Below are 26,345 nucleotides of genomic sequence, written 5' to 3'. Positions count from 1 at the left end.
GGATAAGGTAAATTCATCCTGAATCAGCTCTTCCAAGCATTCAACACGATCTAGTCCCAGAACAGTATCGGACGTTAGCAATCTCGGTTGCGGAGGCGGGTAACGGAATTGAGACTGCTAGACACGAAATGACGTGCGTTGTGTTATGGTGCAGCAGTTGCCGATGCGTTGCTTCTACGTAATACAAACAAAAGTGACAGTCTCAAAACACGGAGTATCCTTATAATTAAAACTTTTAATATGTGATTCTTAATTCTATCCTAACAGAGATCACTAAAGCAACAGTGAATAAAATGTAATAGGACATTTTATTATTTTATAGATCAGTTTTCACTTACCTGATGGGTTTAAATTGAAAAATCGCATGGGTGTTCGTAACAAATTCTTGAACATTGTATTGTGAAGCTGTTTGGAACAGCTCATGCAGATATTATAAAACACAAAAGACCGAGTGAACCCTATTAAAAACAGTGCAGCAATGATTCCAATATAAATAAAAATGTAGGTGTCTGTGTCTAATATGTTGTCAATCCCTTGAATATTGACACCGTCTTCAGAACTAATTACAAGTATGCTCCCTCCGTCCATTGTGCCATTGTAATTCTGCATCTCAATAATGCGCGCCAACCTTGCCTCTTCCTGCGTCGTCCTGTGGGAAAAAAGTATGTCTTCACTGTTATTCTGATAAATAATCGATAGGAGTATCAAGTTCCATGTAACTACATATTGATGAAGAAAGGGGTTAGCGTTGGGGAGTGACGTAAAAATGATGTTTAGTATTTAACACAATATGGTGCTAGAGGACAATCAATGCTATACTGATATTTGTAATACTGTAAGAGAGAGTCCAGATGTACTCTGACGGTGGATATGCGCATTAAATAGCACGGTCCAGAAAAATATATGACCATTTCCACTGGACCTTGTTACAGCAGTTCACAGTATTTTCAGGTAAAAAAAAACCTTTTTTATGTTAATTCCATTGAGGATAAGTGTCGCGGTTAGACAAAAGACATTTGAATGTTTACTCACCAGTAAGAAATATAATAATCAGCGCCACTGGCCAATCCTTGTGCGCAAATGAACATCAGCATTAAGATGAATAGCACGAAGTAGTTGGTCCCTGACGAGAAGTAGCCAATGTAGGGGGAAGTTTTGACGACGCCCTTGGTCGTCGCTTCCATCATGTCCGGCGCAGCCGCCTCCTCCTCCTCCTCCTCCTCTTCCAGTATGGAGCCGTGCCGTGAAGTCTTGCTCTTGAGGGAAAAAAGGCCACAAATAGACTATCACAAAAAAATACACAAATACACACTTTCAGATACAACAGAAAGGATAAAATAAATGTATCTTCTACATCTAGATCTACATCTACATATATACGCCGCTAGCCACCAAGGGGTGTATGGCGGAGGGCACAATTCGCGCCAAAGTCCTATTTCCCCCCCCCCCCCCCCGTTCCACTCGCGGATCGCGCGAGGGAAAAACGACAGTCTGAATGCCTCAGTATGAGTTCTTATTTCCCTTATCTTAGAATGATGATCATTACGTGATTTGAAAGTTGGTGGTAATAATATATGCTCTACATCCTCGGCGAAGATTGGATTTCGGAATTTAGTGAGCAACCCCTTCCGTTTAGCGCGTGGTCTATCTGCAAGTGTGTCCCACTTCAGACTTTCTATGAGATTTGTAACACTCTCGCGATGTCTAAATGTACCACCCACGAGTCTTACTGCTCTTCTTTGGACCTTCTCAATCTCTTGAATCAGACCGAAGTGGTAAGAGTCCCATACACACGAACAATACTCCAAGACTGGACGAACTAACGTATTGTAAGCTATTTCCTTTGTTGAATGACTGCATCGCTTCAGGATTCTACCAATGAATCGCAATCTAGAGTTCGCCTTACCCGTTACTTGTGTAATCTGATCATTCCATTTGAGATCATTTCCAATAGTCACACCCAGATACTTGACTGATGATACCGCTTCCAAAGACTGATCATTTATTTTGTACTCATACATTAATGGGGATTTTCGCCTTGTTATACGCAGTAAGTTACACTTACTAATATTGAGAGATAACTGCCAGTCATTACAAAATAGTTCAAATGGCTGTGAGTACTATGGGACTTAACTTCTGAGGTCATCAGTCCCCTAGAACTTAGAACTAGTTAAACCTAACTAACCTAAGGACATCACACACATCCATGCTCGAGGCAGGATTCGAACCTGCGTCCGTAGCGGTCACGCGGTTCCAGGCTGAAGCGCCTACAACCGCACGGCCACACCGGCGGGCCTCACGCGGTTCCAGACTGAAGCGCCTAGAACCGCACAGCCACACCGGCCGGCCCCATAATTACACCACGCATTTATTTTCTGAAAATCCTCATTGATTTGTTCACAACTTTCGTGTGGTACTACTTTCCTGTAAACTACAGCATCATCGGCAAACGATCTAAGCCCGCGGTCAATAACATCAACCAGATCGTTTATATAAATCGTAAAAAGCAGAGGACCTATTACGCTGCCTTGGGGCACACATGAAGTTACTCTTGTTTCTGTTGAAGTTACCCCGTTCATGACGATATACTGCTCCCTGTCTGTTAGAAAACTTTCTATCCAACCGCATGTCACTGAATAGGCCGTAAGCGCGCACTTTTTGTAGCAAGCGAAAGTGCGGAACTGAGTCGAACGCCTTTCGAAAGTCGAGAAATATGGCATCAACCTGGAAGCCGGTATCTAGAGCCTGTTGTATATCATGCACAAAGAGGGCCAGCTGTGTCTCGCATGACCGCTGTTTCCTAAAAGCGTGCTGGTTTCTGCAGATGAGCTTATCAGAGACTAGAAAGGTCATTATGTCTGAACACAAAATATGTTCCATGATTCTACAAAAAATCGATTTCAGTGAAATTGGCCGGTAATTATGTGCATCCGATTTTCTACCCTTCTTATAGATTGGTATGACCTGGGCATTCTTCCAGTCCCGTGGAACTTTCCGCCGTTTCAATGATCTTTTATAGATGATGGATAAGAATGGTGCTATATTTGTAGCACAGTCAACATAAAATCTTACGAGGATACCGTCTGCGCGAGATGCCTTTCTGGCGTCTAAGGATCTTTTACAATCTCAGATACACTAAACACTATGTCAGCCATCCTTTCGTTTGTTCGATAATTGAAAGGGGGAATGGTGCTGCAGTCCTCTATCGTAAACGAGTTTTTGAAAGATAGGTTTAGAATTTCGGCCTTCTGTTTATCATCATCAGTTACATTACCCGTACTGTCAGCAAGAGTAGGTATTGAATTATTTGTAGCGTTCATAGATTTTACGTACGACTAAAATTTTTTGGGGTTATTTTCAGAATCTGCAGATAAAATATTGCTTTCAAATTCGTTAAAAGAGTCTCTCATTGTCCTTCTGACAGCACGTTGAAGTTTTTAATCACCGTTCTTCTTTCGCTGTAATGAACAGCAACACATCCCTCACCAAAAGATGTGTGACTTCCTTTGTAAATGTATTTATATAAACTCCAAGACAAAAAAATCGAGGCACCACGAAGAAATTATCCGAATGGGAAGGTAAAAAGAAGATAACAATTTCAGAAAAATTGGATGGTTTATTCGAGAGAAAGAGCTTCACAAATTGAAAAAGTCAATAACGTGTTGGTCCTCTTCTGACCCTTATGCGATCAATTATTCGGCATCATATTGATTTGCAGAGTTTTCGGATGCCCTCCTGAGGGATAGCGTGTCAGATCCTGTCAAATTGGTGCGTCAGATCGTAAAAATTTCGGGATGGTTGGGGGCCTTGCACATAATGCTGTAAACGTTCTTAATTGGGGAGAGACTCGGCGACGTTGCCAGCCAAGACAGGGTTTGACAAGTAGGGAAACAAGTGGCAGAAAATCTCGCCGTGTGAAGGTGGGCATTGTCTTACTGAAATGAAAGTTTAGAATGGCTTGCCATGAAGGGCACCAAGACCGGCTTAGAATATCGTCGACGTACGGCTGTGGTGTAAGGGTGTCGCGGATGACAAGCAAATGGGTCCTGCTAGGAAATGAATTGGCACCCCAGACCATCAGTCCTGGTTGTCGAGCCGTATGGCGGGCCACAGTCAGGTTGGTATACGACTGCTGTCCGGGGCGTCCCGAGACATGTCTTCGGCGTTGGTTCTCATTCAATGAACTAGAAATGTCTTCAGTGATGAGTCTCGCTTGTAACTTAGCGCCGATGAGCAGCGAAGACGTGTCTGGCGACATTCCACGTAGCTTTTGGGCGTGGGTCTGGGGTGACATTTCAGGTCTTAGCAGCAACACCAGGCATCGCATGAACCTCATCAGACGGCTGCAAGTATCCTGACGAGAAGTGTTTCTTAGTCGGGAACTGGTGTCATGTACACGAGGTCTTTGGCATTCAAAAAAATGGTTCAAATGGCTCTCAGAACTATGAGACTTAACTTCTGAGGTCATCAGTCCCCTAGACTTAGAACTACTTAAACCTAACTAACCTAAGGACATCACACACATCCATGCTCGAGGCAGGATTCGAACCTGCGACCGTAGCGGTCGCGCGGTTCCAGACTGTAGCGCCTAGAGCCGCTCGGCCACTCCGGCCAACTTTTGGCATTCCCTCATTAAAAAAAAAATAGTAAAAAAAATCAAGAAGCGTCAGATCAGGGGGGCCACATAAGAAAATTTTTATATCCTTGATGGAAAATCAGAGCGTTAGACGTGTTGTAGAAACATAGATCTTGATAAAATGGGAGAATAAATACAGAGGAAGATGATAGATTAGATAAAGATAAGTATACGTAACTGAGTATTGAAAGTCAGATGCAGCTCTGAAACTTAAAAGCTCCGAGAGAACAACTAACAGTAAATTAATAGAGACTAAGACCAAAAAACGATGCACGCCGAAGAAATTATACGAATGTGAGGGGAATAGATAGATGTGATGTACATTACAGACAAACAGACGATTACAATTTCAGAAAAAATCGAATGATTTGTTCAATAAATAAACAAAAATGTCGTGTGACTAGGGCCTCCCGTCGGGGAGACCGTTCGCCAGGTGCAAGTCTTTCGATTTGACGCCACTTCGGCGACCTGCAAGTCGATGGGGATGAAATGATGACGATTAGGACAAAACGACACCCAGTCCCTGAGCGGAGAAAATCTCCGACCCAGCCGGGAATCGAACCCGGGCCCTCAGGATTGACATTCAGTCGCGCTAACCACTCAGCTACCGAGGTCGGACATTTATTCAAAAGAAAGAACTTCACAAACTCTCCAAGTAAATAACGTGCTAGTCCACCTCTGGTCGTTATGCAAGCAGTTGGCATTGATTGATAGAGTTGTTGGATGTTCACCTGAGGGGTATCATGCCAAATCTGTCCAATTGGCGCTTGAGATCGTCAAAATCCCGAGCTGGCTGGAGTGTCCTGCACATAACGCTCCGAAATTTCTCAATTGGGGAGAGATCCGGCGACCTTGATGGCCAAGGTAGGGCTGGACAAGCACGGAGATCAGCGGCGTGTGTAGGTGGGCATTGTCTTACTGAAATGAAAGCCCGGGATGACTTGCCATTATGGGGAAAAAAAAGGGCCGTAGAATGTCGTCGACGAACCGCTGTGCTGTAAGGGTGCCCCGGATGAACAAGCAAAGGGGTCCTGCCAGGAAATGAAATGGTAATCCAAACTATCATTCGCGGCTGTCGGGCCGTATGGCGCGTGACACCCGGGTTGGTATCCCACCGCTGGCCGCGGTGGTCTCGCGGTTCTAGGCGCTCAGTCCGGAACCGCGCGACTGCTACGGTCGCAGGTTCGAATCCTGCCTCGGGCATGGATGTGTGTGATGTCCTTAGGTTAGTTAGGTTTAAGTAGTTCATCTACATCTACATCTACATCCATACTCCGCAAGCCACCTGACGGTGTGTGGCGGAGGGTACCTTGAGTACCTCTATCGGTTCTCCCTTCTATTCCAGTCTCGTATTGTTCGTGGAAGGAAGGATTGTCGGTATGCCTCTGTGTGGGCTCTAATCTCTCTGATTTTATCCTCATGGTCTCTTCGCAAGATATACGTAGGAGGGAGCAGTATACTGCTTGACTCTTCGGTGAAGGTATGTTCTCGAAACTTTGACAAAAACCCGTACCGAGCTACTGAGCGTCTCTCCTGCAGAGTCTTCCACTGGAGTTTATCTATCATCTCCGTAACGCTTTCGCGATTACTAAATGAGCCTGCAACGAAGCGCGCTGCTCTCCGTTGGATCTTCTCTATATCTTCTATCAACCCTATCTGGTACGGATCCCACACTGCTGAGCAGTATTCAAGCAGTGGGCGAACAAGCGTACTGTAACCTACTACCTTTGTTTTCGGATTGCATTTCCTCAGGATTCTTCCAATGAATCTCAGTCTGGCATCTGCTTAACCGACGATCAACATTATATGATCATTCCATTTTAAATCACTCCTAATGCGTACTCCCAGATAATTTATGGTATTAACTGCTTCCAGTTGCTGACCTGCTATTTTGTAGCTAAATGATAAAGGATCTATCTTTCTGTGTATTCGCAGCACATTACACTTGTCTACATTGAGATTCAATTGCCATTCCCTGCACCATGCGTCAATTCGCTGCAGATCCTCCTGCATTTCAGTACAATTTTCCATTGTTACAACCTCTCGATACACCACAGCATCATCTGCAAAAGCCTCAGTGAACTTCCGATGTCATCCACCAGGTCATTTATGTATATTGTGAATAGCAACGGTCCTATGACACTCCCCTGCGGCACACCTGAAATCACTCTTACTTCGGAAGACTTCTCTCCACTGAGAATGACATGCTGCGTCCTGTTATCTAGGAACTCCTCAATCCAATCACACAATTGGTCTGATAGTCCATATGCTCTTACTTTGTTCATTAAACGACTGTGGGGAACTGTATCGAACGCCTTGCGGAAGTCAAGAAACACGGCATCTACCTGTGAACCCGTGTCTATGGCCCTCTGAGTCTCGTGGACGAATAGCGCGAGCTGGGTTTCACATGACCGTCTTTTTCGAAACCCATGCTGATTCCTACAGAGTAGATTTCTAGTCTCCAGAAAAGTTCAAATGGCTCTGAGCACAATGGGACTGAACATCTATGGTCATCAGTCCCCTAGAACTTAGAACTACTTAAACCTAACTAACCTAAGGACAGCACACAACACCCAGCCATCACGAGGCAGAGAAAATCCCTGACCCCGCCGGGAATCGAACCCGGGAACCCGGGCTTGGGAAGCGAGAACGCTACCGCACGACCACGAGATGCGCCCAGAAAAGTCATTATACTCGAACACAATACGTGTTCCAAAATTCTACAACTGATCGACGTTAGAGATATAGGTCTACAGTTCTGAGAGATATAGGTCTATAGTTCCAAGTTCTAAGTTCTAGGGGACTGACGACCACAGATGTTAAGTCCCATAGTGCTCAGAGCCATTTGAATCATTTGGTATCCCACCGCTATCACCTGACACGTCTTCGCTCTGGAATCTTAATGAATGTAGTAGAAATGTCTTCACTGATGAGTCCCGTACCTGACTGAGTTGCGATGACCAGAGAAGACTTGTCTGGAGACGCCCCAGACAGCGATGGGATACCACCCCCACTGTCACCCGCCATATGGTCCGACAACTACGTCGTAGCAGGATCCATTTGATTGTGATCCACAGCACGCTTGCAGCGCAGCAGTACGTAGGCGATTTTCTACGTCCTATTTTGTTGCCCGTCATGGCAAGCCATCCTGGGTTTACATTTGAGCAAGATAATTTCAGCGCACACACACGACGAGAGTTTCTACTGCGTGTCTTCGTGTTTACTAAACCCTACGTTGCCAGCAACGTTGCCTGAACTCTCCGCAATGGAGAAAGTTCGGAGCATTATTGTCAGGCCCTCGTACCAGCTCCGGATTTTGAAGATCTAAAGAGCCAGTAAGACAGAATTCGTCACGATATCCCTCATAACGACATCCAATAATAATTCTAGCAGTCACTGACAAGCCCAATAACTACTTGCATAAGGGCCAGGGCCGGCCGGTGTGGCCGTGCGGTTCTAGGCGCTTCAGTCTGGAATCGCGTGACCGCTACGGTCGCAGGTTCGAATCCTACCTCGGGCATGGATGTTCGTCATGTCCTTAGGTTAGTTAGGTTTAAGTAGTTCTATGTTCTAGGGGACTGATGAACACAGATGTTAAGTCCCATAGTGCTCAGAGCCATAAAGGCCAGAGATGGACCAAGGCGTTATTGACTTGAATTTGTGAAGCTCTTTTGTCTTGAATAAATCATCCAGTTTTTCTTAACATGTAATCATTTGTTTGTCTCCTCATATACATCACATCTACCAATTTCCATCCCATTCGATAATTCCTTAGTGTACTTTTAAAATCGTATTTTGATTTCTCTGATAACGCTAAACGGAAAACAGAAGCTTTCTTGTATAGATTACTTGTATCTCGGCAAGTGCCATTACAGCGCTGAGAACTTAAACAATCCCCTGGTCGCTGGGACCAATGACACACACAAAAGGAAAGATGGTTTAAAGGTGACCGATAGACAACAGTCGATCCAGTAAAATGATTTTTAATAAACAGTTTAAAAAAAAAAAACGGGGACCGACAGAAAAGAGCGTAATTGTTCACAACATATAAATTAATGCAGAAAACGTACAAAAATAGAGAAAAAGTGACATTAAGCTTTTCATTTCGAAGCAGCGGAGGATTTCCGCACTTTTACAAGCTGTCACTGGCTTCGCTGCAGCTCGCCAGTTGGGTAAATCTTTGTTTCTGCCCACGTCGAGGAAACCAGGAGAACAATATTGTCAGCACTTGGGGAGATTTCTAAGATGAATGGGTTCTGTGACTCGATCAGCACAGAAACAGCGGGTACTCGGCTCTTTGTTCACATCGTGCCTCACCTTGATGGAGGTGCGCGACAGCTGCCTGGTGATGCCGTGGTGGGCGCGCTCCGCCTCCGGCCGCTCCTCGCCGCCCTCGTCGCCCTCGGCGGCCCCCAGCATGGCCGAGTACTGCGGCTGCCGCGTCAGCGCCGCGTAGCCTCCCTGCGCCTCCACCTTGCCCTGCACACGCGTCGAGTGCGTACTTCCATTAGCCGGGATTGTCCCCTCATTCACTCTGCACCCGCCACCATAGCCGAGCTCGCAGTGGTGTTTGCGCCAAGGTCATTCACTATCTGATCAAAAATATCCGGACACCTATTAACGTTTATGAGCTCCAGACCGTGGAGTCGCTGCTGTTCGGTCAATTAGCAACTCAATAGGCATCACGGGGCTGTGTGCACCCCGTATCAGTCCTCACACCAAGTGAGGACTTGGCAATACCGGGAATCGAATCTGGGTCGTCCGCAAGGCAGCCATCTATCCTGAACACTCAGCTACAGAGATGAACTCCGGACACCTATTAGTGGACATTAATATGGGGTATGTCCATCCCCTTTATGACGGCTTGAACTCTGCCAGGGACACTTTCAATGAGCTGTCTGAAAGTCTGTGTAGACATGGCAGTATATTCCTCCTCAACAGTCACAAAGATGGAAGTCAGATTGAGGTCTAGAAAGATGTCGACATTCTAAATCATCCCAAAGGTATTCACCTGACTTCAAGTTGGGACCATGAGGAGGCCATACCATTGTAGGAATGCTATTGTCCACAAACCATTGCCTCACAGATGCTGCTTTGTCATGCTGAAACAATCATCATTTCCGAACTGTACATAATACACAATGCTGCAAACTCCTTTCGCATTTAACATTTTCTTAGGCGTGATAAAGGCACCCGGCCGTAACAACGAAAAACAACCCCATACCCTTACACCACCTCCTCTATACCTCACTGTTGATACTGATGGCAGGTAACAACCTGCAGGTATTCACTAAACTCAGACCCTGCCAACAGACTACCACAGGACATAGTGTGATTCATCACTCCAGATCAGTTGTTTCCAGTCATACAGTGGCGTCATTCTTTGCACCACCTCACGCACCGCTTAGCACTGATTACAGAGATGTGTGGCTTACAAGGAGCTGCTCGACGGTGGTATCCATTCTTTTTAGCTTCCTAGGCACCGCCATTGTACTAGCTGGTCTGCTCGTAGCACTTTGGCACTCACGTGTGATTCCTTCCATCGATTTCACGTGATTTTTTTACGGTCACCCTCCAAAATGCTCAATAGACCCTATCTATCGGAACATGAGATCTGCCTGTTCTTGGTTTAAGTGTGGTTGTTCCTTCGCGTTGCCACTTCACAGTTACATCACCAACTGTCAACCTGCCCAGTTTTACAAGATTTGAAATGCCCCTGTTGGATTTTCACTCTGGTGATATCCGACGACTAGTCCAAGTTCAGAAGTCACGAAGCTCTCCTGGACGAACCATAATGCTGTCATTGCTTCTCTTCTGACAACCCATTACTCCTCATGTCCTTTTATACCTTCGGGCCTACCCCTCACGACATCTAGTTGTCAGTTGCGGATTATATATGTCTGTCCGGATACTTTTGATCAGATAGTGTATAAAGAGCGTAAAATGTGCTCTTACAGGTTGGACGTTTTATAACACTTGCCAGCTATTTTTCATCCATTGCTAATTTAATTGTTGAATCTAGGTTTTGTTAGTAATCTGAGGATGCATACTGCTTGAAACCATTTTTGAGAAAGATATTTGTAAATATAAAACTTAATATCATGCGATTATTATAAACCACTCAATTTTACTATCTTGACTATTTCAGTTTAGTTTCGTCAATGTGCAACTGAATAAAACCAATTTTATCATTTCACGCGTGTTTCTCCTTTATTTCTTCAACAGCTTCATCAGTGGTCTAAAATATGTGCGTATTTCGGTCTATAGGCCTACTGAAGTGCTTAAATTCTAGACACGGTACTTTCAGTTCTGACAATATATGAATTCCTGTGACATCATAATGGTAATTTTCTTTTTTTTTTACTTACTGATTTGTAGATGTTTCTCTTCCTTCGTTCTTGCTTTGCTAGTTTTAAAGATGATGCACTGCTTCCAGACTTTCGATATTCACTAGTACAGCACTGAGAATATGAACATACAATCGTTTGATGTTTTGTTTTGACTATCGTTGCCAACTTTTGTGTGTATTTGTGACATCTGTAGTCTGTGTGAGTTTTGGCAAGAGTATTCAATATTTGGTGATCCTATTCTAAATTAAGAGCTAGAATATGAAATTAAATCTTTCTAGTATAAAAGTTCCTGATTTCAGCTGCAGACCAAACTGAGCGAGGGGACGCAGTACTGGAGTCACATTCGGGAGGAAATCCCCGTCCGGCCAACCAGACTTCCATTTTCCGTGATTTCCCTACATCGCTCCAGATAAATATCGGTGTGGCCCCTTTGAAAACGGCTCGACAGGAGGTTAACCTCTAACATTTCTTCCTTTTTATTTACCAAATTTATTTTTGTGATGACTAATTTCGGTTAATATTTGATCATCTTCAGATCTTTGTAATCATATAAGGAACCCATCATATCCAGACGAAGCTACATGTTACAATGTCACACAAAAATTTCCTAAAGGAGTTATCAGGACTTTACCTTCAGTCAAAAGAGTTCTCTGATGGCAGCACAGTCTCTATATGTTCTCTTATGGATGTTTTGAATCTGTCTATACTATTTGTGTACAAATTTTGTTTTTGGGTATACTGAATAAATAATACTTGCGTTGTTGATGAGCACCACGTGGTTTGCTTCGGACAGGTACTGCAGCTGATGAGTGACCAAGATGCGCGTCTTGTTTCGCAGGAAGTTGATGATGCACTCATCGAAGAGGTGTTTTCCGACGTGGGTGTCAACAGCTGACAGAGGGTCGTCAAGGAGATAGATGTCAGCGTCATGGTAGACTGCCCTGTCAAACAAAAAGATTTTGTCACAAACGAGAATGATCAGTATCGTATTCATGATCTTTTCGGTAATGCTCTTACATATCCATTAGTTTACGCATGTCGAGCTCAAAGGGGTGATTTGTAGTGATAACTTAGGAGAAGAGCTTCTACTGGCATTACAAATGAAGATTGCAAGAATCCGCGCCAACATACTCTTCAATAAGAAGTGTTTACAACCAAATGCGACTCCAAAGTAAGCAACAGTTTATACTAAAAGTGATTTCAAAATTATCTGAAGACAGTAAATTAGTTTTACCGAAATCGGTTACCTACAATAAAGGTTTCTATAGCGATCTCGGCTAAGAAGTTCTTCTTCTCCTAAGTAATCACTACAGATCGCCCCTTCGAGATCAACATGAGTAAACTAATAGATATTGTGCCACGCCAGACACTAAGGAACGCACACAGACTACACGCGTTACAAGAGAAGATTGCAAGAATCCGCAGCCAACATACTTCTTCTCCTAAGCTCTTACACATGTTTCGGTGGCTGATTTTGATATCGGTCTACATCAGTTCATATCAAAAAAGAAAGATACCAAAAGAACAGAACAATGATTGTCCATGTAAATACTGTCATTTTTCCAGTGGAAGAAATATATCAGTTGTAAAAAATTTCACACTTTATTCTGACAAGTTACTCTCTGGAGCGCCTATCGATAAATGGAAGAATGTGTCACTATACAAGAAACACCTGAATTCACCTGACAAAATGTCGGACGTTGTTCAGGGTTGTCTTCTGAGTTCGTTTGGTATGAAGGACACTTAGTCACCGGTTGCTGGTAACACTGCAATAACGTAAATATGATTTATTCTGGTTGCTATCTCAATTCTCTTTCTCTCTGTGAAAATACCGTCACAATAGTGAAAAATCCCGTAATATGTAATCATCATAACATACAGCACAAAACACAGAGTAATGCAACAACCTTCAGATGCAGCATTACATAGGTACGAGAAGAGCTCCGTATAGCTTCGTCTGTTAGCTTATCTACTGCATCCAGTGAACCAATACACGACGTGTATATAGACCAACTCTTCGTCAGTACACCTATCCAAACTGCTGCGTAATACTGTTAACGTACAACAGACACTGCCAAAAGGAGCACACCGGGAGACAGGCCGGCGCGGTAGGTAGGAATTACTAACAAACATCAGTGGATATTAAAAAAAAGAAACTTTATAAATGTTGATCATGGAGCCATATTTAAAAATTAAGTTGGGATGTGTATGTAAAATTACTCGTTCCACATTATTACGGCTGATATTGCAAATTATCCATGCAACATGAAACTAACTAACTAGGATAGAGACATTAGAGTCGCTTTTACCAGCCTGAAATTTATTTTCCTTTTCAACGTACTCCTCTTGTAAACTTAAACAATCATCCCATCGTTCGACAAGGCGTTAAAACCCTGCAACATAGAATTCTTGTGGCAGCATTCGCGTCTAAAGCGTGACCTCTCGGTATGTATAATAAAGTTTATGTGGTTCCTTAAATTGCTACAACCCACAAGACCGATGTGTCCTGGTGGTAGCGAAATACCCCTAGACGGGAGAACAAAGTGCCATCACTGAACAACCTAGCCGGCCAGGACGCTCCTTATTTGTGACTTTTTGTCCTTTGCTGAATTCCTACATCCAGTTAACACGGATTTCCATGAAATACACATCTAACCACACACGGGACGATTTCGCTTTGCACGTGCTCTGGGGACAGTCCCTCGCTCACAAAAATCGCTCTGTTATAGTCGGGTACACATCCATAACACACCTGTCATCTTAGTCTGACTGCTGATCGGTAACGACTGGCTGCGGAATACTGTGTATCGGCCACCTTCCAAGCGACATGTTCGCCACGTTCTACAGGCGCGAAACTTAAAACGATATGCGGTATTCGGGCATTTGCGACGTATTTATTGACTTAACATCGTAACTTCAGTGCAAAACAAATAGAAAGATAAATGATGATAAAACGTCAAACGAAATGCAATTAGTGCTGTATTCTCGCGTTTGCTACTTATTCATCGACTTCTCTTCGTAATTTCACTGCAAAACAAATACAAAGGTAAATGGTGGTAAGAAGCCAAACAAAATGCAATTGAAACTTCCTGGCAGATTAAAACTGTGTGCCCGACCGAGACTCGAACTCGGGACCTTTGCCTTTCGCGGGCAAGTGCTCTACCATCTGAGCTACCGAAGCACGACTCACGCCCGGTACTCACAGCTTTACTTCTGCCAGTATCTCGTCTCCTACCTTCCAAACTTTACAGAAGCTCTCCTGCGAACCTTAAGAACTAGCACTCCTGAAAGAAAGGATATAGCGGAGACATGGCTTAGCCACAGCCCCAGGCAGGCTCGGTCGGGCACACAGTTTTAATCTGCCAGGAAGTTTCATATCAGCGCACACTCCGCTGCAGAGTGAAAATCTCATACTGGAAAATGCAATTATTAACTAACGGATCATCAGAGACCAAAGTACCCGGAAAAAATCCTGAATAACTACCGAAATTTTGTCGGTAAAGATCGGGTTCACCTTATATATTCAGTTGTAGCCCCGAGACTTTTCTGAGACGTACATTCCACACAGAAAAGCCTTACGAGTTGTGTAGCTCAGTCCCCGGCAAAGAAAGAAAGTTTAATTACATAACAAGCATATTTCCAATTACGAGTTCATACACTATATGTAAGAACGATTTCAATTATAGTAATCACTGGTCTGTTGCTTAGTTAATTTACGGCTTGATAATATAACAGGCCAGTTTGTTTATTAACATCAGATTTCCAAGTCATTGGAAACCACCGAGGATGTGTGTCGCATCGAACGGTGGGGGTGGATCATTTTTCATATATGTCAATCAATTAAATTTTTAAAAATGTCGAAAATCGGTAAAGTTTGTGGCTGTTACGTCCAAATTGCGACTACAGATGCAGAAACGCCGCTCTGTAGGGATGCTAGTTTATCCCTTGCTCGCTGACATGGAGCCACAGAAGGTTACCCACCCTAACGCCAGGAAGACGGGCCGCTCCGCCGCCTGAAAGCCGCAGGAATCGTTCACATTGCCACCCCAATAAAGTTGGCAATATGAACTTTTTTACCACGGAGGAATCACACAACTGAGCTGCATTTGGGTCTATAAAACCACGGAGAGATGCTCTCCGAACCCCATTCGGTTGCAGATCTCTGAAGGTACCACTTGTTCCTGATGGTAGTCCGGCTGTTTCTGTCATATTTATTCATACGAGTTGGCTTCCATCACCTTGAAAGCTGCCTTGTGCTGATTCAGTTCAGTTTCAGTTAGGATATCTGGCGACACTATTCTCGTGGCTATCTCAGTCGGTTTTATTACGCGATTACGCCCCTTGTAACGCGAACAGCCTGAATCAAGATTTCATCAATGTTGAAGTGGTGAGTATTGTCATGCTGTTCCTATTTTTGCTGTTCGTGTCAGTAACTCCTCATAGTTGGACACCTTCTTCCTTGTCCGCTCCCGGTAGCTGAGTGATCAGTGCGACAGAATGTCGGTCGTAAGGGCCCAGGTTCGATTCCCGGCGAGGTCAGTGGTTTTTCTCCGCTCAGAGACTGGGTGTTGTGTTGTCCTAATCATCATCATTTCATCCCCATCGACGCACAAGTCGCCGAAGTGGCGTCGAATCGGAAGACTTGCACACGGCGAACGGTCTACCGACGGGAGACCGTAGTCACCCGACATTTACATTTATCTTCTTTCTTGTTATTTACCTCGAAGAGATCATTTAATTTCTCCACGTACGCCTCTCTAGGGACCTCATGATCTATCATCTGTGTTTTAAGGTTTTTCCGTGTACTTTAGTCTTAGTACAGGGAACGGCTGTTTACAAAATTTTGGGTTTATATCGACCTGATTGCATTTATTTTGCTTTAGGCAGGCAATATACTTTGATTTTTTTCTTAACAGCTGTCTGTTGCTTGCTGTAAATTTCCCGCTAGATTGTGTTTGTCAAACTCGGACCCTTCTATAACGCGATTTTCTTTGTAAATGCATCCCATCAAATCAAAAAGAAATTGTTCCCCAGCTAGCAGCGACTGACTGTGGGCAGTGTTCAGTCAAGTCAGCTTAAAATGAGAGGCATATAATCCATTACAGATATTCTAATTTTCATTCCTGCACTTCTTATCCTTCATGAATTCAACTACAAAGAATTTTAAATCCAAGAATCGTTCTAGGAATGTCTCTTGACTTAACCAAACTACTTTGCAGAAATATATAAAGTCTCTATAGTCCTCATTCAGTTCCATCGAAACAGTTGCAACTGTCAGTGGAATAATGCATGGGACTTCAGAAATTTTACTATTCATACCATTAATATTTTCAAGTACTACATGCCTACAAATTTAGCACAAGGTGTTTCTTGATGTACTGAAAAATAAATCTCGACTGTCGATCATTGTAATTCTTTGCTCTTTCATTGTCAACTAAATCTTTAAATTCTTCATGCATGGTATTGTAATATAGTTTCATAGTAAATTTGTCGTACCGGTCGCTTATGCGACTGCATAATGTATACTGAGTAGTCTCATCACTCTCTTCTTTCATTCACATTCATTTTTAAAGCCTGGTGACGCTAGACTGACCTTTTTTGTGCAAACGCGCCTTCCATTTTCATGAAAATGGACGCTCGTAAAATAACTGCGTTAACTCAGTTATTGTCGAGAATGGAGGGAATCACCCGGTGACGATGACTGTAGTCTTGCAGTTTATTGGCATATTCACCAAATGGTTGAAATTTGCTCCTGGACGGAGGGCGCTCTTTTTTACAACAAATAACATCAAGTATTGCAGATCATATGTCTGTTTTGTTAGCAAAAAAGTCACTGAATCTTTAAAAAAAAAACATGAGGTGAAAAACGACATACGCCAGTATCCAGAAGCGAACCTAGTACCCTTCACTTCACATTTCACAACTCTATCAACTACACTGCGGCACTGATGTGACAAAAACATCGTATATAATTTATACAGGTATCTAAAGGCTGCAACCATAAATTTCATTACTTGGTATTTAACTATTGCACCAAAAACGACGCGTTTTTGATAAATCATCAACGCGCTGCAGCATCGAAACGACATACTTTCTTAGCAGGCAAGTTGCAACACGAAACACATCAAATACAAGAAGCCTCTAAATACTAATATGTTGTTTCCCGTTATTTTATTCCAACAGAAATGCTATAAATGAGGCGTTTTCGAGACGTCGTCAATGAACCGGTGCTCTGGCAGCTTATATTCACAATATAAAATCACCAAATACGGAGTTCAACTCCACATGACTTAATCCAATATGGCGTCACCTTGGTTCTGCTTGTGACTCCAAATAGACGTTGACTCTCATTGGCCATTCTTCTCTCCACGAAGCAAACATTTAACTTGGCAGGTTTTCCTATCACGCTTAGTGATGTGGTGGGAAGCGAAACACCAAGTGTGACGTCACTAAACTCGACCAGCTTGTCGTCCACTATCACTTTCACGTCCCATGAGAGGATACCTTTAGCGAGTGTGACAGTCCTACATCATATACCTGCAAACTGTTACATGCCGGTATTTGTATGGGTTGACGATTTAACAAATCACTCTTCCAGAAATCCATACACGAATATAGGGAACTTTCATACGTGTTGCAGTGGCAAGTAACATCCGACACGCACTTCAGAGTGGCTTGCGGTGTGTAGGACTATGCGCACTCTTGATTAATAAATGTTTCTCGATGCAGCACAGGAACAACTTGAACCAAAAATTGGAGAATATCAGACAGGATTCAGACGACGCCGTTTCTGTCAAGAGCAAACCTTGAATCTGAAACTAATCCTTAGACGTCAGGGAATTTGTAGTAAAAATTTGGTTTGCTCAATTGTTGACTTCAAAAAGCCTATAAATCAGCTAACCACGAATCATATTTCCAAATAATAGAAGTACGAGGTTCAGGTATTAAAAAAATTTCTATCGTAAAACAGTCACTGACAGATACAAAGTCCAAGGTTAAATATATGGGGAAACTCTAAGACCCTTTCAAAATCAAAACTGGAGTAACACAAGGAGATGAGCTGTCTACATTACTTCTCAACTGTGTCCTTCAAAAAGCGATACAAGAATGGTGCAAACAGAAATCAGTCCTCTAAATCGACCACCCAATCACACAGTAGAGGCAAGTTATCTGGAGACTGCTAGAATTTGCAGACGATTTAGCAATATTAACTCGGGACATTTCAACAGCCTAAAATCAGACGGAACATTCGGAAGAAACTGTGGAAAGAGTCAGTTTCCAGAGGTCTTTTGAAAAGATAGAATACGTCACCTGCAACAAAGAAGCAGGAAAATTCATAGCGACGAAAAACGGCAAAATTACATCAGTTTCATAGTGTAAGTATGACGGTGAAACTATTCATTAAAATGGAACCGAAACAAAAGCAATCGAAACTAGATGCCAAATGATGGAAACTGCATACCGACGTACCCAAAATACACTCTCAGACAAAAGAAAGACGCACCACCAAGGAATTATCTGAATGGGACGGAAATCAGTAGGTGTGATGTACATGTACAGACAAACAAATTATTACCATTTCGGAAAAACTGGATGACTGGTTCAAGAGAAAGAGTTTCAGAAATTGAGCAAACAATAACGCGATGCCACACCTCTGGCCCTTATTAAGCAGTTATTTGGCTTGGGATTGACTGATAGAGATGCTGGATGTCCTCCTAAGGAAAATCGAGCCAAATTCTGCCCAATTAGCGCGTTAGATCGTCAAAATACCACCATAATGCTCTAATACGTACCATAAAGCTCTAAAACGACCTCAGATGGTGAGAGACCGATAACCTTGCTGACCAAGGTGACTTATGGCAAGCACGAGGGAAAATAAGATAATATCTGTCTGCAATCGGCGAGAGTTTCTATGCTTGCTTCTTACTTACCAAACCATGCGGACACCAAAGTTGCCGGATTTCTCCCCAGTTGAGAAGGCTTGAAGCATTATGGGTAAGGCTCTCTCACCATTTCGGGATATTTAGGATCTAATGCCATAATATAAAGCATATCAATCAATGTCAAGTCGAGTAACTGTTTGCATATGGGCCAATGGTAAAGGAACGCGTGATAGACTTGCTCGATTCCTGAAGCTCTTTCTCTTACATCAATCATCCATTTTTGCTGAAATAGTAATCGTTTATTCATCTGCGCACGTACATCACATCTACCGATTTTCGTCCCATCCCGATAATTCTTTCATGGTGTGCTATTTTTGTTTGTCTTAGATTGTATCTTCGACAAAAAAATGTATGTCCAAGCACACAAAACAAAGACATTACAACTTAGTAATTATACCAGGTTGCCACTATGGATCAAAAACGCTTATTTTACACAGGAAACAGACAATGAAAACGGTGAGAAAAAAGAAAGCAAAACCGCAAGAAAAATTCTAGGCCCAAGACTTGTAGAAGAATAATACCAACTCAGAAGGAATCAGGGTATCAAGCAATACACAAATATCCGCAGTAACATTAGAATAAGCAGGTTGAAATTCTATAGACACATCGAACAAATTAACCCAGACAGACACACAAAACAATTAGTCGTTTTTCTTCAGTAGGAGCAAGCCAAAACGGATACTAACAAATGAGTAAGAGAGATCAAAGCAGATATCAAATGGGCAAGAATTATTCGAGAAGACATGCAACTCCCTGAAATCTTAGAGTTCAAAGTTTACAAATGGCAAGTTGATCAAGAGGAAAAAACCAAAGAAGAAGACTAGAACAACAAGGTCTGAAGAGAGGAAGGACGCTCACAGTAAGAGAATGAAAAAATACGGGTACAAAGGAAGGCTTATTCGCAAATGATAATAAATGGTTATAAAGACGCAAAATGCCCGATGCCTGTGAAACAGCAGAAATATTATCTTCGCTCAACTCCAGAGTCCTTCAAATAATTATGATGTAAATCAATATGTTGTAGGTAAAAATAATAAATATGAGAATAAGAAAATAACAAATAGAACAACATCCGAACCGAATACAGTGTGGTTTCATTTTAAGATGTTCTCCTCGGAGGAGAGACTGCAGTGTAGTGGGGATCGTAGAAAGCCCCAACGAGGAATGTGAGATGGGAACCTATGGAGCGGCGTCCTCACCTGGCGAGGTTGACGCGCGCCTTCTGCCCGCCGGACAGCGAGGTGCCCCTCTCGCCCACGACGGTGAGGTCGCCCTGCGGCAACAGGTCCAGGTCTCGCTGCAGGGCGCACACCCGGATCACCTCCTTGTACCTCCGCCGGTCGTAAGGCCGCCCGAAGACGATGTTCTGCCTTATGGTGGCCGCAAACACCCACGGGTCTTGGCAGGCGTACGACACTTTGCCGTTGATTTTGCAGATGCCTTCTTTCACTGGGAGTTCTCCAAGTAAGGCTTGTAGTAAGGAGCTCTGAAAGTAAGCAATGTCACTTTTGGCAATAAAATTATACTAAACTGGTAGCTCTAAGTAACGTGAAAACCTTTTTCTGCATGCTAGTTAACATTAGTACTTAAAGTAAGCAATGTCGCTTTTGGCAATAAAATTATATTAAACTGGTACCTCTAAGTAACGTGGTTGGTTGGTTGGTTGCTTGGGGAAGGAGACCAGACAGCGTGGTCATCGGTCTCATCGGATTAGGGAAGGATGGGGAAGGAAGTCGGCCGTGCCCTTTCAGAGGAATCATCCCGGCATTTGCCTGGAATGATTTAGGGAAATCACGGAAAACCTACATCAGGATGGCCGGACGCGGGATTGAACCGTCGTCCTCCCGAATGCGAGTCTAAGTAACGTGAAAACCTTTTTCTGCATGCTAGTGAACATTAGTACTAAGTAATGACACTGGCTTTTCATTATCCATACTTAGATGCCAATAATACATGCAATAATATCAAATTTCTGTGATCTGCTCGCAGACAATATTCCTCACTAAATCGATTCATGGACAGTGTTAAAAGTTGAAGGAAAAATTAAGTCGGCACAACAAAAATCGAAAGACATTTGACACTGTAAGGACAGTTTATATGTCAAGTACATTAAACGGATTGCTTAAGAAGTTGTATACAATAGATATGCAAAGACGCAAAAACTATCGTAAAGCAGGATGAGAAATTGAATGCACTCACAGCAGACAAAAAGTGAGGAAATAATTTAATGAGGCAGCAGTATCGAGGCACAAAATAAACGTATGACCACAGAAACCCGCCCACTATGTCTAAGATAAAACGTTAATCATTATACTTCAGTCCCACAACAGAAATAGGGACCGATGACCATAGCAGTCTGGTCCCTTCAATCCCAAAAACCAACCAACCAACAACAGAAATGAATTTTTTACGACGACAGTTAAAAGTAAAATATAAATTGTGTAATATTGTGATGTTCTAAATAATATAGTAAAGATAGTTAACTGTATGAGAATTTCATTATTGTATGTATTACAGAATTAAAGTTACAGCCTCGTATAGAGTGAGTCTCTAGAATAAGTGACTGGTAAATAACGTCTCTGGTCATTATTGTGTGGTTTTCGTATGCAATAAACTACATTTTTAATTCTGGGAATGTAAAAGTATTTTATTACCAAATAATGTTTTATAAATTTGGTGAACTGTACTATAGTGTCAGGTGAAGAACACGGCTTGAAAAGTTGTATGGAAAATATTGCTTGTGACTGACGACATTTATGGGGTGGGAATACTTAAAGAAGGTTACGATATCAAGCTGGACGGAGCACTGAAAATTGGTCTATAAACTGCTGGCGATAAACGGTAAGAATGGTATAGTCAGTGTAGTATATTTAACTAATACTGTAGACATTCCAGAAGCGCGCAATACGTGTGTGACTGAATTACGAGCTTATTCCTTTCCTACCTCACATTGATATGAAAACCGAAAACGTTTGATATTCCAGAATGGTTCTCCGTGAGCCGCAGAAACGCGCAAAATTGATTTTGGGTGAATTTATTGAAAATGGAATAGGAAGCTTCGCGATCTTGTTGAGCTACGATAACATTTGATAGCGAGCTTCATACTTCGATAAATTTCAAGTTGCAGCCTCGTCAGAGAGGTAAGTTTGCTTAAAAATACAGTATGTCTATGCCCGACGAGTGTCATCATATTAGGCGACGAGGCAGTGAGGTTTGATGTAACGTGTTCATAGTTAACTGAAAATAACGTATAAGTTTAGCAATTCCAAGTTCAGTTTTTAGAATATTTCAACAATATTAAAACGTATCGTCAGTATTGCCTTTTGCAGTAGTCGGACGTTATTGGCTCTCGCAGTTCGTTTACAAAACCTGAACCTTATTTCCACAAACGGCTTTTAATTGCAGCGACACCTGCACCTGCCCATGTTAGGCAATAAATTCTGCCTGACTCATGTAGTACTATCACCGTAAGAGGGTGGTACGGGACTACAAGTCCCACCGCCACACCTCCAAAGTGAATTGCAGTGACAAAGTCATTGCACAGTGGAAATATACTGGTCCACCAACACAGTTAGACCGCAACAGACCGGTGATGCTGTATTGTAACCTATCACCTCGGACTACAAGTCCATTTTTAAAAAAAAAATAATTGCAGCACGGTATGGGACTACAAGTTCCACCGCCACACCTGCACCTGCCCATGTTAGGCAATAAATTCTGCCTGACTCATGTAGTACTATCACCGTCAGAGGGTGGTACGGGACTACAAGTCCCACCGCCACACCTCCAAAGTGAATTGCAGTGACGCAGTCACTGCACAGTGGAAATTTACTGGCTCACCAACACAGTTAGACCGCAACAGACCGGTGATGCTGTATTGTAACCTATCACCTCGGACTACAAGTCCATTTTTAAAAAAAAAATAATTGCAGCACGGTATGGGACTACAAGTTCCACCGCCACACCTGCACCTGCCCATGTTAGGCAATAAATTCTGCCTGACTCATGTAGTACTATCACCGTCAGAGGGTGGTACGGGACTACAAGTCCCACCGCCACACCTCCAAAGTGAATTGCAGTGACGCAGTCACTGCACAGTGGAAATTTACTGGCTCACCAACACAGTTAGACCGCAACAGACCGGTGATGCTGTATTGTAACCTATCACCTCGGACTACAAGTCCATGAAGAAAGAAGAGAACTGAAACACTTTCCTCAAGCATATCTAACACAGCTTATTGTATTTCTAAAATAACAGTATGGATGCTGCCATCCATATCCCACAAATTTGCGCCGCTACATTTCATATTTTGGCAGTATCTTAACATCTCTATTGAGTCCTTATAACGATACATTATGGACTTAAATTTATTTCGGTTTGCAATAATATTCATCTGCAGTGATATTATTGAGGAGTACATTTTAACTTTCTATCTAGTTACGAAACAGAAACTGGTGACGAATTCCGAGTTTGTGAGCGAGAAAAGAAATAAGTTTCTCCCATATTCTATGACGAAATACTCTCACAGTAATCCCCATCTGCAAGCATATATCATTTAAGATTCGCTGATTCTACTGAATTAAATCGTTTACTCGGCTGCTAACTTGCTGGACTCTCGCTATCGTATTCATCAAGCGCGAGCTCCCATTTTTATCATCAGAGAACGGCTTCATATTGGCTACGTTACTTCATGATAATAACGCGGAAATACTTATGCCAAGGAGGCGCTCTCGGCGTCCATGGATTACGACTGGCACTCGCTATGCGGCGTCCCTAACAACGCCATCATTCATAAGCACTTGGTAAACTACACGAAGCCATCCTCTGTGATCTTGCTTTGTAGAATTCACACTTGCATGCACTGATTGTTAAATGCACTTTTTCATCCAAAAACTCCATCGCGAAGGACTCATAGCCATATCATGTCTGCTCACCACAACTTAATAGACGATGAATCTTCATTTCTCAAGGGAAAGCTAAAGTATTATTACTTTTACAATCTTGAACTTGATACACATATAATTATACAAATATATATGTTTTATTCAAATTTAATTATTCCAACACCCTTGGCGGGTCTTTATGGTTCTTAAATGAGACTCCATTGAGGATAAAAAATATTTCCAACTACTCTTAAAAGACAAGTACCATAACCTTGGCCATTGATTCTGCGCACTGTGGTATCATCCTGTGCCCTTTTCTTTTGTGAATGGGTTATAATACGTGTGAATGTGTTTTAACAAAAGCACAAAACGGTTTAAAATTTTGTGAGAGTCCCTAACTAATTTACCTGAGAACTTCTCTGTGTCTAAAATTTTAATCCCTAGTGTGGGCGATTTTTCTCGATGTATGTTCTAAATTTCTAGTAACATGAAGTGTTAAATGGTGTAAGGAATTATTATCCTTTCTGATCTCGTTGAACATTGTTCGTCTTTAGCACTCGTAACATTAGAAACGTAGAAACCCGTGACTGTTGAGAAGAAAGGAAATGTCTCAACTAGTTCATCCATTCTGCCGTCAATTATTTGATGATTAGATTTCAGGACAGTTCATTTAATTGTTTTAGTTAACGGATAACAGCAAAAACGAATGCATTCAAGACGTAGCATCGATATTTGAAAATAAATCTTTTTCTCCGAACAGAACACGTTCTCCCTTACGGTACCTGGTACGCAACGGAATTTGGAAAATCTTTTCTTTGGTACACTGAAGCATCTAGACTACTTTTCAGATCTCTCATGTAAAGACTTCAAAAGTGCTTTGTAAATTTGGAAATACCACAACAAAAGATGATGTATTACCGATGGAAAATGAATTGATTCTAATGAATAACTTTCTTCAAAATCAATTTTTTCAGATTTTAGAGACTAGCTATGCAGAAATTACTTTGATTATAGGGAGACTCTCCTGTTAGTAAAGAAAAACTGAACATGTAACTGTTGGATTTGTTCGGAAAGGCATGATCCTTCCAGTACCCTCTCATAGCGTACGGTATGATTTTTTCAGCCCGTTCATGCACATGCATACGGTACGGTTCAACAGATATGGTGAACGTATTGCTCACTGCACTCAATTATAAGAAACGAAGTTAATTTGAGTCACTGCTAGCCCGTAAAGAAGTTGGGTGCAGAAATGTGGAACATGTGGTGAACTAAATTTAGTCCACACTTGTTGTCATGGATTAAAGACGGTTTGAGATCCTTGCCAAAAGTTTGTTGACGACGAGGTAGAACGCTTGGACTAAGCAGATACTGCAGATGTCCCTCTACCTTACAACTAAGGATATTAAATAACGGTGATAATTTGAAACGACGTTCGGAAGTAGGTAGACAGGACATGAGGAAAGCTCAGTGGGCACAGACTCACTCACCTTACCTGCCCCAACAAGGCCGACGACGCCGACCAGCTGCCCCTGGTGGACTCGCAGGTTGACATCCTCCAGCGTGTTCTCGCTGAGTGTGTCCACCCACTTGGCGGTGACGCTCTCCATGATGACCGCTTCTTCTTCTTCCTTCTCTTCCTTATCGTAGTCGTGACTCACCCCATTCTGAACTATGGACAGCTTCGACGTATTCATCACGTATTCTTCATTCATTAGAAAAGTCTGTCAGGGGAAGCAAGATGCAGAACTGTATTATCGAAGCCGGTAAGTGAATGTATTAAGGAAAAGATGTTTATCTAGTTTACAGATTCAGAAAAAGCATAAGAAATTAAAATACACTGATGGACTTTAAAATTGCACCAGAAAATACAGCAAACAATGAAATTCGAATTACTGTGTGTATGCAGTGTATTAGCAAGAATACACGAATAAGTTTGTAAGTAATTTGGGGGTACTCACAGCGCGAAAGTCAGGAGACAGAGCTGCCACATCTGGCTGCAACAATGGCTGTCGAATGGAGCTGAAGTTGTAGGACATGTATGGGTCCTTCGCACTGCTTCAGCTCAACGGCAAATTCATCTGTACTAGTGCCTGGCGAGAGGTGGCGTGCCGGTATCTCGGCAATACATGACTGCGTATTTCCCGTGGGTTTGAGACTTGGAGAACGTTCTGACCATGGCAACAGCCGAACACCTTCCATATCAAGGTAGGGAAGTCGGTACGGGCAACGTGCGGTCTTGCGTTAACTTGTGGGAAGATAACGTCACGGAGACCTTAAAGCTCAAGCGTAACAATCAGCCTTAATACTCCGGAAATGTAACGACTGCTGTCCAAACTACCGGATATGCGAAACAGAGGTTATCGTGTTGTATACTCAGTGGCACCGCGGCATTACGCCAGGTGCTGGGCCCATCTGACATAGACGATTGCAGTCTGATAAAATTCGTTCTTCTCAGAATTTTCGCCTACGAATGTGTCCATTGTGCTGTTGTACGTAGATTGGAGACTCTTCTGGAAAGAGAAATGGTGCCTC

General features: G+C 42.6%; 1 protein-coding gene across 1 annotated transcript in view; it reads right to left on the bottom strand.

Annotated features, from left to right (window-relative positions):
• LOC126162586 (ATP-binding cassette sub-family C member 4-like) overlaps positions 1-26,345 on the bottom strand; it is a 234,797-nt gene that overhangs the window by 48,639 nt on the left and 159,813 nt on the right. The window contains exons 9-14 of the mRNA XM_049919186.1: positions 25,301-25,534; positions 20,129-20,415; positions 11,744-11,927; positions 8,954-9,115; positions 1,033-1,256; positions 339-649 (exon numbers count right to left, since the gene is read on the bottom strand). Of these exons, the coding sequence (XP_049775143.1) occupies positions 339-649; positions 1,033-1,256; positions 8,954-9,115; positions 11,744-11,927; positions 20,129-20,415; positions 25,301-25,534 (1,402 nt within the window). The remainder of the gene's footprint in view (positions 1-338; positions 650-1,032; positions 1,257-8,953; positions 9,116-11,743; positions 11,928-20,128; positions 20,416-25,300; positions 25,535-26,345) is intronic.

Source organism: Schistocerca cancellata, chromosome 2 (genome assembly GCF_023864275.1).
Source record: "Schistocerca cancellata isolate TAMUIC-IGC-003103 chromosome 2, iqSchCanc2.1, whole genome shotgun sequence".
Lineage (NCBI taxonomy): Eukaryota > Metazoa > Arthropoda > Insecta > Orthoptera > Acrididae > Schistocerca > Schistocerca cancellata.
This window is presented reverse-complemented; position numbering and strand designations above follow the sequence as displayed.